A 13,934-nucleotide genomic window follows, 5' to 3' on the forward strand; every position below is an offset into this window, starting at 1 on the left:
TGGTTCTTAGAAAGACAGCTGGACAGTATTAGCCCGGCTGTGCTGGCCTTGAGACATTATCTAAAGCAAGGCAGCTCTGAGGCGAAGAGAGCCACATCAGTAATAACTACATCAGCGCTGTACTGGGGAGGCGGGGAGGTATTCCGCCAATCACGGGTCTGGGGCTCGGGAGACAGGAAGGTGGCTCATCATGGAGACAGGGAGGCCATCGTGGGAGGAGGGAGACAGGGAGAGCGTGCTCCTTTAGGAGACATCTGAAAATGAGTTTTCAAGGCTGGAGAGCAAACTCGGGAGGCCGCGCCTTGGCCAAGCCCTCTTAAGAAAACTCACTCTGAAACAGATCGTGTTCCCCCGAGTTAGCAGGCCGCTGCACAATTCGACCTTCCGTAGGGGGCTCACGTCACACACTGCAGGACAGTCACACACTGCAGGACATGGAGACACAGACATAGGCCAAGGGGACCTGGAGGTGACCGGAACCTGCCTAACCAACTGCCACCATCTCACAGAGTGCTGTTCCGTGCAATCCTGCAGGTCATAGCTTCCTGGTTCCCTTCTATAAGTAATTGCCGAACCATGGGCATACGTTTCCTCGGGCACTTTCCTTGCATCTAGACAGGCATTTATCATTGTCTGGGGTGTACTCTTTATCATTGTCTGGGGTGTAGTCTTTATCATTGTCTGGGGTGTAGTCTTTGTCATTGTCTGGGGTGTAGTCTTTATCATTGTCTGGGGTGTAGTCTTTGTCATTGTCTGGGGTGTAGTCTTTGTCATTGTCTGGGGTGTAGTCTTTGTCATTGTCTGGGGTGTAGTCTTTGTCATCATTGTCTGGGGTGTAGTCTTTGTCATTGTCTGGGGTGTAGTCTTTGTCATTGTCTGGGGTGTAGTCTTTATCATTGTTTGGGGTGTAGTCTTTGTCATTGTCTGGGGTGTAGTCTTTGTCATTGTCTGGGGTGTAGTCTTTGTCATTGTCTGGGGTGTAGTCTTTGTCATTGTCTGGGGTGTAGTCTTTATCATCATTGTCTGGGGTGTAGTCTTTATCATTGTCTGGGGTGTAGTCTTTGTCATTGTCTGGGGTGTAGTCTTTGTCATTGTCTGGGGTGTAGTCTTTGTCATTGTCTGGGGTGTAGTCTTTGTCATTGTCTGGGGTGTAGTCTTTGTCATTGTCTGGGGTGTAGTCTTTGTCATTGTCTGGGGTGTAGTCTTTATCATCATTGTCTGGGGTGTAGTCTTTATCATTGTCTGGGGTGTAGTCTTTGTCATTGTCTGGGGTGTAGTCTTTATCATCATTGTCTGGGGTGTAGTCTTTATCATCATTGTCTGGGGTGTAGTCTTTATCATTGTCTGGGGTGTAGTCTTTATCATTGTCTGGGGTGTAGTCTTTATCATTGTCTGGGGTGTAGTCTTTATCATCATTGTCTGGGGTGTAGTCTTTGTCATTGTCTGGGGTGTAGTCTTTATCATCATTGTCTGGGGTGTAGTCTTTGTCATTGTCTGGGGTGTAGTCTTTATCATCATTGTCTGGGGTGTAGTCTTTATCATTGTTTGGGGTGTAGTCTTTATCATCATTGTCTGGGGTGTAGTCTTTGTCATTGTCTGGAGTGTAGTCTTTGTCATTGTCTGGGGTGTAGTCTTTATCATCATTGTCTGGGGTGTAGTCTTTGTCATTGTCTGGGGTGTAGTCTTTATCATTGTTTGGGGTGTAGTCTTTGTCATTGTCTGGGGTGTAGTCTTTATCATTGTTTGGGGTGTAGTCTTTGTCATTGTCTGGGGTGTAGTCTTTGTCATTGTCTGGGGGTGTAGTCTTTGTCATTGTCTGGGGTGTAGTCTTTATCATTGTTTGGGGTGTAGTCTTTGTCATTGTCTGGGGTGTAGTCTTTATCATTGTTTGGGGTGTAGTCTTTGTCATTGTCTGGGGTGTAGTCTTTGTCATTGTCTGGGGTGTAGTCTTTGTCATTGTCTGGGGTGTAGTCTTTGTCATTGTCTGGGGTGTAGTCTTTATCATCATTGTCTGGGGTGTAGTCTTTATCATTGTCTGGGGTGTAGTCTTTGTCATTGTTTGGGGTGTAGTCTTTGTCATTGTCTGGGGTGTAGTCTTTGTCATTGTCTGGTGTGTAGTCTTTATCATCATTGTCTGGGGTGTAGTCTTTATCATTGTCTGGGGTGTAGTCTTTGTCATTGTCTGGGGTGTAGTCTTTGTCATTGTCTGGGGTGTAGTCTTTGTCATTGTCTGGGGTGTAGTCTTTATCATCATTGTCTGGGGTGTAGTCTTTGTCATTGTCTGGGGTGTAGTCTTTGTCATTGTCTGGGGTGTAGTCTTTATCATTGTTTGGGGTGTAGTCTTTATCATTGTCTGGGGTGTAGTCTTTATCATCATTGTCTGGGGTGTAGTCTTTATCATCATTGTCTGGGGTGTAGTCTTTATCATTGTCTGGGGTGTAGTCTTTGTCATTGTCTGGGGTGTAGTCTTTATCATCATTGTCTGGGGTGTAGTCTTTATCATTGTCTGGGGTGTAGTCTTTATCATCATTGTCTGGGGTGTAGTCTTTATCATCATTGTCTGGGGTGTAGTCTTTGTCATTGTCTGGGGTGTAGTCTTTGTCATTGTCTGGGGTGTAGTCTTTATCATCATTGTCTGGAGTGTAGTCTTTGTCATTGTCTGGGGTGTAGTCTTTGTCATTGTCTGGGGTGTAGTCTTTATCATTGTCTGGGGTGTAGTCTTTGTCATTGTCTGGGGTGTAGTCTTTGTCATTGTCTGGGGCGTTTGCTGCGTTAGCGGTAGTCGATGCCTATTTCATCGCCTGCCTGTGATGGAGGCGCGTGCCCTATCCAGTCCTCCTTTTCACGGGCAGGAAGCCCAACGAATGCGGAGGTGTTACCGGCGCCCTCGCTCTCACGAAGGGGAGCACCAGTGCTCGCTCTCACGAAGGGGAGCACCAGTGCTCGCTCTCACCAAGGGGATCACCGGTGCTTGCTCCACCAAGGGGAGCACCAGTGCTCGCTCTCACGAAGGGGAGCACCAGTGCTCGCTCTCACCAAGGGGAGCACCAGTGCTCGCTCTCATGAAGGGGAGCACCAGTGCTCGCTCTCACCAAGGGGATCACTGGTGCTTGCTCCACCAAGGGGAGCACCAGTGCTCACTCTCATGAAGGGGAGCACGGGTGCTTGAAGAGGGCCCTTATAAAGCCCATGACCTGAGAGGGAGACCCTGACAGATGGGAGAAGATCTATGACATCCCAGCCTCACCATTGACAAGAACACACAATATCACCTGCTTCCTCTGATGATGGACACATCACAGCCATGCTCTGTAATGACGTTTCACACTGTGAGAACCCTTTCGGTGAGCACACAGGGAGGGAGCACACGGGGAGGAGCACACAGGGGGAGCACACAGGGAGGGGAGCACACAGGGAGGGAGCACACAGGGAGGGAGCACACAGGGAGGAGCACACAGGGGGAGCACACAGGGAGGGGAGCACACAGGGAGGGAGCACACAGGGAGGGAGCACACAGGGGCAGCACACAGGGGGAGCACACAGGGAGCGCACAGGGAGGGAGCACACAGGGGGAGCACACAGGGAGGAGCACACAGAGTGAGCATAGAGGGAGGGAGCACAGAGGGAGGGAGCATAGAGGGAGGGAGCACAGAGGGAGGGAGCACACAGGGAGGGAGCACAGGGAGGAGCACACAGGGAGGGAGCACACAGGGGAGCACAGAGGGAGGGGAGCACAGAGGGAGGGGAGCACAGAGGGAGGGAGCACAGAGGGAGGGGAGCACACATGGGGAGCACACAGGGGAGCACACAGGGAGGGAGCACACTTGGAGGGAGCACACAGGGGGAGCACACAGGGAGGGGAGCACAGGGAGGGGAGCACACATGGGGAGCACACAGGGAGGGGAGCACACAGGGAGGGGAGCACACATGGGGAGCACACAGGGAGGGAGCACACATGGGGAGCACGGAGGGAAGGGAGCAGAGTGGGTGTCAGTTGTAAGGTGCTGGCCTCTTCTCCAGGGAAACTTTGTCACTATAAAGGAGTACACGTACTTCCCTGTTCTCACAAACTGGTCCGTGTAAGCTGCGAGGAAATTGATAATGAATGTTTACCCTCATATGCAGTAATGCGCTGTGTAAGCCAGGCTTCAGGACAGTCTCCCACCCCTCATCTGATGAGTTGGCAACATCGGTGACCTGAGGATAGGCATTCTGCCTTTCCTACCTGACAGCAGGCCAGATGTTTCACTAGGCTTGACAGGAAGAGCCAGGTAAGCAGCAACAAGACCTGCTTCTAATAGTAGACTTCCACAAAACCTTAAAGGGATACTCTGCTTTCTGAACATTGGCAATTTCCCCATGAATCTTTCTTACTAGCTTGTCCTAACGTCTAGAAGTCTCTGCAACCTCCAGTCCTGAACTCCGGGCATCCAATTAATCCTGTTCACTATCGGAATTCCACAGGGCGCTGGGGGACTTTGAAAACACCGCAAGTACAAACAGACTACCTGATCCTCATCGCTCAAAGTCAATCCTATTCCAGTCTACACGGCACAACTGCTCCCCGCAGCCAGGAGTAAGTACTACTACTGGGGCCTCCTAAGTTCTGCCCTCCCACCATACCCAGCGAGAAAAGCTGGCCCAAGGTCCTCACCCCTCCCCTGCGGTCCAGCTGCCCTTGTCCGTGCGTGGCTGGGGTGCCTCTCCCGAAGTTGACAAGTGTGGTTTCTAGCACGCTGACTCAGAGAGGCGGGACTCATAAGGGCCGGGCTTGTGGGAGACAAGTTGGCATCGGCTGTTTCGTTCTTTCAGGGATCTGGTTAGGCCTTGCGGGGTTGAGTCTTGAAGAGCGCAGCCCCAGCCCCTGGGTCTCCCTCTCTCCTACACACCTCTGCCTGATGCCATCAGTGGAGACATCCAGGTGAGGGTGCCTCCAAAGCTAAGCTAATTATACCTGTTTCTACACAAACCATCCAGCTTTGAGCATGTTGTTATAGCAGCAAAAAAGGGGCAATAACCTCCCTGGTATCCATCCCCTGGTTCTCACACATTGACAGTTTTCATGGTATTTGGAATGATGGTTCCTGAGCACACGGGCCCATCAACACAGGGCCACTGGCACTCAAAGTGCCTCACGCGGTTTCGGCATTCCAAGTGCACGCGTGTCTCCCCCGGAGACTGGCTGGGAATGAGGTCTGGACAGTCCTTGGTCACCCATCAACAGAACCAGGCATGTCTCATATCCTACCTTGAGTTTCTTTTGCTTTGCAGTACACGGGTTTGAACCCAGAACCTTTCCCTGCAGGGCAAGTGCCCTACCACTGAGCCACACTCCCAGCCTCACCTCCTTTCCTGAGCTGTGTGGGAAACCGGCGCTCGGATGGTCCGGTCATCTGTCCCTTATGAGTGGGTAGTTTTGCTGACTGACCTGCCTTCTCCTGTTCTCGAGTCACTTTGAGGAGCGTGTAACGTGTGATGTGGGCAGAAAGCGTTTGTGGTTTTCGCTGACTGTGTTGCAGGGAAGGCATTTGCATGGACAGGGTTCACCAGCTCTGCTGTCTCCCATGCGGTGTCATTTGTACACGCTGTTGTGACTCCTCGAGGAATGGCTTAGGAGGAGGAGCCCAAAGACAGCAAAACTTCCTGTTAACGTCAAGGCCCAGCCTAGCTTAAGCAGGGTGAGAAGGTGAGCACGGTGTGAATCTGGTGTGACCCTCAGAGGACCCCGGAGCAAACTCTGGTCAGGAACCACTGCCACGTGGCTGTGTGTCCCACACAGCCCTGGTCGTCCTGGACACCATCGTTTCGGCTCCTGCTCAATTTTGAACTCAGCTCCCTCTCCTTTGGCAACCTGTGTATGACGTTTATGCTGACCCTCCTGTCTTTGACGCCACTCCGGACTGTGAACACTCCCCGTGTGAGATGCTCTTCCAGTCACTGAGCTGTGACGAGAGAAGATCCTGCTGTGGCTGAGTTACTCTCTGTCCCTGTGGGTCCTTGATCACCAGTGCCCTAGCTTCTTCCCTGGTTCTGTGTCTAGCATTCCTTTTGCTTTCTGCTGCTTGACTTTGGTGGAGGGAGGGCGTGGCTTTGTCATTAGCCACTATCCAATGAGATCACGTCTTTCTTCAGGGGCGAGATCTCTGGGGACTGTTCACATCGCTAACCCTCCAGTGCTAGCCACACTGACTGGGAGCTCTCAGCTGTTCTGGTTGGGTGTTCCTGGGGCCAGCGTGCGTGGTTAGGTCTGCACACATCAGGCCCCTGTCCCCTTCAATATAACCAGTGGCTGATACACCGAGCAGCGTCCTATAAAAAGGGCAGGCTTCTTAATCTTTCTCTAGCATTGTTAGTAACTCAGGAATCTCCCTGGTTTTCCTCCCTCCTTCCTGAGTTTTCTCTCTTTCACAGTAACTAATCCTGTCCCTAGCGAGCCCCAAGCTAACACTGCAGAGTCCGCCTCCATGACACACCAGCACACCCCACCCCCAAACTCTGTCTCCTTATTTCTTCATCAGGACAGAAGAATTTAGGGGAACTGGTTAAGTGTGCCTATTCTGGCCAGGATCAGGATGCGGGAAGGTACAGAGCAATGTGAGGAGAACGGGAAGGTGTGGTCCGGGCCAGCCAAAAGTCACCGGAAGTCACCGAAGTCAGTCAAAATGAAGTTTCCATGAACAGAAAGAACACACTGCTACTGCTCATTACAGTCCTGCCGTAGGGGCTTGCATCAGAAAAATCAAAGTTTCTTTTAAAAACTATCTTAAAAAAAAAACACGAAAGTCTCTGTCTTTGGACCTGCCCATCTTCTCTGTCCCGTGGGCTGCTTTCCTTGGACCCAAAGTTCACTTCTTATTCAATCCAGGAGCCACTCACCCACGGTGTGGTGCCATCAGCACTCAGTGGGCCTTCCCGCCAGAAGGCCGCTCACAGACATGCGCAGGGGCTTGTCTCCCAGGTGAGTCTGAATAAATAAAGTATACAGTATGCATAAAACCCATCAGGAAACGAGCAGTCGACGCTGTGACTCTGTGTCTCCCGGGGAAGGACCCCTTAAGAAGACACACACAGAGGAAGCAGTGTCAGGAAGAACTTTTGGAATTCAGGTGGGAAGATGCTCTTTAAGGCTCGGTCTTTCTGGGTTCTCCGGAAGGTGAGCAGAGTTCACTGGCGTGTGCAGCGGCACCCTGATTTTTAGAACCCCTTTGAGTCTGTGAAAGAGACCCTTTGCTCAGGAGCTAGTCAAACAACGCAGAGAATGTAAGAGACTCAACAGACAACAGTAAGGCTCTGGGTAAAGACGGATGAACCCACAAAATTGGCTTCTTTCTCAAGACCCACTACAAATGAAGCAGACACATATTTTTAACCTGTACAGTTAAGCCTACACAAGGCAAAAATTGTGGGAGTCAAGTAGCAACTTGTGGTAGCTAATAGTGATTTTGAACTTGACAGGCTCTAGACTCACCTGGGAGACAAGCTTCTGCGCATGTCTGTGAGCGGCCTTCTGGCAGGAAGGCCCACTAAGTGCTGATGGCACCACACTGTGGGTGGGTGGCTCCTGGATTGAATAAGAAGTGAACTTTGGGTCCAAGGAAAGCAGCCCACAGGGCAGAGAAGATGGGCAGGGCCAAAGAGAGAGACTTGTTTTTTGAAGATAGTTTTTAAAAGGTTTGCTTTAAAACACACCTTACGTTTTTATTCTACAGATGAAATCCCACTCCTACTTCCTTTTAAAGAAGGAAACTGTGGAGAAGGAAGATGTGGTGTCAGGATTGCTAACGCCAGGGGGTCAAAACTGAGCAGGTGCGGGAGCCCACAGGTGACTCAGTTTCCACTTGGAGTCTGTTCTGACATAAGACAGAGTCCAAGCTTTCTTGCTCCAGTCTCCCTGAGAGCCATGAGAAAGTTCTGATGAAGCCCATGGGAAAGAGCATCTTATCTAACTGACGAGCTTCCGGTGCCAGCCAAACGCACACAGAGATAGGGAATGAAGCTTTTTTTCTGCTAGCAGGACTCACACGATAGACAGTGAGCCCGGCTGCTCCTCGATTCAAGGACAGTGCCGGGAGCTGGTTGATTGACTGTACTGCTCTTTGTTCTGCTTTGCCTCCAGTCTGTACATAAGCAGGGTCTAACTTAAACTCAGGGCTGTCCCGTGTGCTGAAAGGCATGGGGCGGGCGATCCTCTCCAATCTATCCTGTGTTTCTGTCTCTGTTTCTTTTATCTGCCTTTGTTCAGTCCTCACACCCCTACTCAGGTAATCCAGCTGACTGGTTGAAGCAAGCTCCGACAAGCAGGAAGGAAAAATGATCCCAGTCAGACCCCAAGATGTATGTGACTTGTAAAGTCATAAGAAGACTATTATGAAGACATATGGAGGCTATTGATGCTACCAAAATCATGGCTTATTGGGGGATAGAGGAGTGAAAAGTGTGTGTGTGTGTGAAAGAGAGAGAGAGACAGAGACACACAGAGAGAGTCAGACAGACAGAAAGAGAGAGAGAGAGAGTCAGACAGACAGAAAGAGAGAGAGACAGAGACAGAGAAACAGAGAGAGACAGAGAAAGATGTCCAGCGTAAAAGCCCATAGACAATGCCTAACACTAAAAAAAGAATCAAATAAAGCACATTATCTAAGATACTGAGTTAGACACCAAAGCCTTGGGAGAGAGCCCCTGCCAAAGAACTGAAAGTGGCTGCCTTTTGGAGTAGAAAACTGGGTGGGCACCAACACAACTAGACTTTGTTTTGGTTTGGCTTTGGTATCGCACAGAACCAAATGGATTTTTTGTACTGCCCACACACTTTCCTCTTCTTATCAGTGTTTGATACATATGTGCATAGTTATACAGTTTTAGAGCTACACAAGCTCACAGTAGGTACTAAATACTTGTTGAAAGCAGGCTGCTTCAGGAAACACGAGAGGAACGTGTTCATGAATTTGCTAACAAGTCCCTGGAGAACGACCCACATTCACTGGCTCCTTAACAGCATGAGATTCGGTGACCTCTGTGCTCTGGAGACCATGGTACACAGTGTCTGACCACATGATGAGTGACAGTCCTTCAGGACAACTGTGGTGTGCTCATTAACGTCTGCCCTGTAACTATCTGTACCCAAACAAGTCTAACTCTCTCCAGTAAAGTCTAAGTTCTTTTAAGGACCAGATCTGTTTTTAAGTAACCTCTGCGTTTCAGGGATCAACACTCAGCACAGCTTACTTTGATCTCAAAGAATGAATACCGAGACCCAGCCAGGCTTTCAGATTTGCAGGTTGAGACCATCTGCTACCCTCTGTTTGAGGCTTTGGTCTGTCTTACTGTACTCTAGTGTCACAGTCACACTAGGGCCCCCACACATGCTCATTGTGATCTGTCGATGATGTGGACACTAGGCAGGCTGCCCCTCATACCTCAATACAATCCATTTCCAGTGTAGAAAGAATTCAGGGTTGGGAGTCAGATGTATATCCATTCAAACCCTGCCTCCTTTGCTGGCCAGTGTTCTATCCTGGGGGTAAATCCTTACTCCCTGCTCTCCATCTCTCTGAGGCTCAGAGTTTGCTGGGGGATACAGCAATGATCATTCTTAATCCTTTTAGATGCCTCTCAACTTACAGTGGTGTTGGCTATGCCAGACAGGGTCATTATATACTGAAAATACCACAGGTTGAAAATGCAACGACTATGTCCACCTGGCGAGCATCACCAGATTAGCTACTCTGTGTTCTGTGGTGTGGTGATGGCCTGCTCTCACCATTGCATAGTTAACTGAGAGTGTGAGCTCACCACTAGCATTGTCAGAGTGAATCCACAGATCACTAGTCTGCAAAATAAGATCCAGATTAGAAATCTGAGGATGGTTCCTACCAACTGTTTACAGCTTCACAAGGCATGCAAGTGGTTATAAGCCCAGTGATCCTAACTCCAGCACCAGCTACATGTGGGGTTTCTAAACTGTAGGTGGACATACACTGCCCAGGTGGAGACCACATTTCTGAGCCTGTCTTACAGCTAGCTGAGACTGAGCTCTGGCCAGTGTTAGTGAACACAGTTGAGGCCTGACATCTCTAGGCCTTCTCCTAGAAGGAAAGTCTTTCCTGCCCTTCCTTCTTTCCTTCCTTCCTTCCTTCCTTCCTTCCTTCCTTCCTTCCTTCCTTCCTCCCTCCCTCCATCCCTTCCCCCTTACATTAAGAGCATTGCCTTCATGGAAGGCAGTCACGATGACTGGAGCAGAAGCAATCACTTTGTGTTTAGAGGTGAAACCACTTAGTCTGCTATAGAGATGAGCTTTCATGTTAATTAAAGCTCTGCACTGTGTGTGTGTGTGGTGTGTGTGTGTGTGTGTGTGTGTGTGTGTGTGTTTCAGGGCCTTCAGCTATACTGTAATATATCCTGGTTTCTTGTTGAGAATAAGTAAGGTGGCAGGGCTAAGAATGTAGTTATCACTGTTTACACGTCTTTGTTTTCCTTTACCTGGTGTCAGAGTGACAGCCTGAACAGATAACTAGAAGTGTGACACCTACAGTTGCGGCCAGCGTCAAAAGCAGTCACAATCAAGACTGGGCTCTGAAGTACCACTGCTGTCCCCAACTTGAGTCCAGCCACTGGCCAGATGGCTGGAGAAATCTGTGGCGCTGATGCCAGTAAGAGGCGGGACAGATAGTGGTGAAAGGAATTTGGTCCATTTTCTACCACGGTGAATGGTTTCTGAACTCCATTCCTTACCTGAAATACCCCATTCTTGCTGTTCTGTGGAAACGTGTATTGTGAGGCTGTGTTTCAATGATGAGAAGTCATGGTCTTTTTTTTTTTTTTTTGGTTTTTATGAGACAAGGTTTCTCTGTATTGTTTCGGAGGCTGTCGATCCAGCCCAGCCTCGAACTCACAGAGATCCGCCTGCCTCTGCCTCCCGAGTGCTGGGATTAAAGGCGTGCGCCACCACCGCCTGGCTTGAGAAGTCATGGTCTTAAAAACAGGAGCAGAGAAACACTCACTACAGCAAGACAGGAGCCAGCTGGCCAGGAAGTGTTGTGCTGTGGACATGTAAGAGGCCAGCCTGGGTCTGTACCTGTGATGCCAACAGTGTCACCGAACGAGCCGTTTTCCAGGTAGAGACAGGCTCTCCAAATCAGGGAGGTTCACCAAATACATTCTTCAGAAGTTGTTTGAAATTTCCCCCAGCCCGCTTACCAAAAGCAACCAGCACATCCTTCTTGTAACAATTCATTTCAAGTCTCGTGCCCCATCAAGCAGTTTTGGGCATAAAGATCAACTCAATAAATAGAAGTTTCTGTACCACTTACCCTGCTGTAGAATGGGCTTGGTTCTCCATGCCAAGAAAGGTCTACATCTGGCTTGCTCTTCTTGAGTTTTAATCTGTGAGAGGAAATCATTTGGATTTGTAAAATGCTTAATATGTTAATATAAGATGATTTTTCTTGCTGTTGTTAAGTCATTATTTAGTATGGCTTTTCTGAGTGTGGAGGCTCTGGCTTCTACAAGCACAGAAGTGTGTGGGGCTTCATCGGCTGGAAGTTCCCGCAAAGATAGAAATATGGCTCAGCCCTTGGTTGAAATATGTGGTAGTGACTGAAACCAGCAAGCATTCATCATTAACTCCGTGGCAGCTCGGTGTCAGTTGCCTTGTGGAGTGCTCAGTTCATAATTCCTGCCTAAAGGAGAGCTGTCTGGAAGCCCTCAAGATCCCACCTTAATGGAGTTCCTGCGCTTTGAGTGTATGTATTCTTTCATGGCTTTTCTTGACCTTTTAAAAGAGCGAATGAAACAGGAAATTTAGGACAGAAAATCTAAGAACAGGGCTGGAGAGATGGTCCAGCAGTTAGAATGCATAGAAGACCCCAGTGATGGTCAGGTCTTCTGCCCTGTGAGAGCACCTGCACCTATATGCCTACACACACAGACACACACACAGACACACACACACAGACACACAGACACACACGCAGACACACAGATACACAGACACACACAGACACGCACAGATACACACACACACAGACACACACACAGATACACACACACAGACACACACAGGGACACACACACAGACACACAGATACACAGACACACACAGACACGCACACAGACACACAGACACACAGACACAGACACATAGATACACAGACACAGACACACACACAGACACACACAGACACACACACAGACGCACAGACACAGACACACACAGACACACAGACACACACACAGACACACACAGACACACAGATACACAGACACACACAGACACACACACAGACACAGACACACACACACACAGACACACACACACACAGACACACACAGACACACAGATACACAGACACACACACACAGACACACAGATACACAGACACACAGACACACACACAGATACACAGACACACAGACACACACACACAGACACACACACAGACACACAGATACACAGACACACAGACACACACACACAGACACACACACAGACACACAGATACACAGACACACACACACAGACACACACACACACACACACACACACACACACACACGATTGTCCCAGCTGTGGACTAACCTGTAATGTAAAATGAACAAAGTGTTACGATGAATTTAAACCCTCCTAAGAACTGTTTGAACCAATTAAATACCCAAGGAAGGAGAAGGAGGGAGAGAAAAGGGAGGAAGAGGAAAAGGAGGAGGAGAAAAGAGAGAAGGAGGAAAGAGGAGAAGGAAAAGGGAAGAAGAAAGAGGAGGAGGGAAAGGGAGAAGGAAGAAGGGGAAGGAGGGAGAAAGAATCTCCGATCGCATGTTTTCACACCCCAGGAATTGCCACAGTGGGGCAGACATGGGTGATGATAGACGGCAAAACTAGATTAAAAAAAAAAAGTACAGACAAATAAAGGAGGGGAACTGAGGCACGGGCCCTGGCTCTGATGAGAGCTTGTCTCCTGAGTTTGCCCAGCACGTGGTCCCTGCCATCCCTGCGCCAGCCGCCACCCGAGGGGAGGGTCCTGGTCCCGGGTCGGTGTCCACAGAGCCCACTGGTTACCTGCTCTGCTGCCTGGAGAATCTGAGCCCTCCTGGGTCCCCGCTGTGCCCGCCCTGGGCCTTTGGCCACCGGGTTGCCATGGAGATGCGACCCGACTCTCACTCCTCGCTTTCTCTCCAGCGGGAACGCCCCAGCACTGGGCGGTAGGTCCCCAGCCCGAGCCTCCCGAGACCCGCCTATCCAGGCTCCCTGCCCAGAGGCAAAGGCGCGAGAGAAGCGCGGGAGGACGGAGACCACAGGCCACCGGGAACGCAGCAGAAACTGGGGTGTCTAGCCCCGGGCCAGACCGGGCTGGCGCACGAAAGAAAGAACTCCAGGCCATGGCCCCTTCAATTCACCTTAGTGACTTCCAGCTGGGAATGTGCGAGGCTCGCTCCGCTGTCACTGTGTTCGGACCATTTGAACCCCTCTCTTCACACAGTGAGATGTGTCCTTGGAAAACCGCCAGGTAAGTGGATCAGAATGTAGTGGGGACAAGGGAGTAGCTTCTAACCAGGAGAACCAGCCCGGGCCCAAGGTAACTGATTCCAAATTCTTTCCCTTTTCAGCCACATTCCAACAATAATTGATGACAGAATCTCAGTCTGACCCTGTTGACTTCACCGAGGAAATGATGGCATATACTGGAGATAAATGCATGTATGACATAGAACACACACACACACACACACACACACACACCCTACATACATAGGTGTGACATCGAGTAAACCTTCTCAGCACTTGAATTGGGCAATGTTGGCGGACTTACTTTAGAAAACGCAATTGTTTCTCAACACGTCCAGTAGATTGATTGATAGTTCTTCAAATCTCTCATTTGCATTCTCCTTTAGTCATCTCATGTCACTTTGCTACTTGAACATGGCTGCTGTCAATTTGAATC

The 13,934-nt window shown here is 49.7% G+C and overlaps 1 protein-coding gene across 6 annotated transcripts in view; it reads right to left on the bottom strand.

The window, feature by feature from the left end:
- Deup1 (deuterosome assembly protein 1) overlaps positions 1–13,478 on the bottom strand; it is a 67,249-nt gene extending 53,771 nt beyond the window's left edge. For 5 of the 6 annotated variants that reach the window (XM_040735260.1, XM_040735261.1, XM_040735258.1 and 2 more), the window contains exons 1-2: positions 13,390–13,478; positions 11,310–11,382 (exon numbers count right to left, since the gene is read on the bottom strand). In XM_040735260.1, coding sequence (XP_040591194.1) covers positions 11,310–11,338 — 29 coding nt within the window. In that variant the 5' untranslated portion in view covers positions 11,339–11,382; positions 13,390–13,478. Of the gene's footprint in view, positions 1–11,309; positions 11,383–13,051; positions 13,178–13,389 lie in introns of those variants that run through there. The other variant, XM_040735259.1, reaches the window with a different exon arrangement.
- Between the last annotated feature and the right edge of the window lie 456 nt (positions 13,479–13,934).

This window comes from Mesocricetus auratus, unplaced genomic scaffold (genome assembly GCF_017639785.1).
Source record: "Mesocricetus auratus isolate SY011 unplaced genomic scaffold, BCM_Maur_2.0 Super-Scaffold_100044, whole genome shotgun sequence".
In the NCBI taxonomy this organism is placed as follows: Eukaryota; Metazoa; Chordata; class Mammalia; order Rodentia; family Cricetidae; genus Mesocricetus; species Mesocricetus auratus.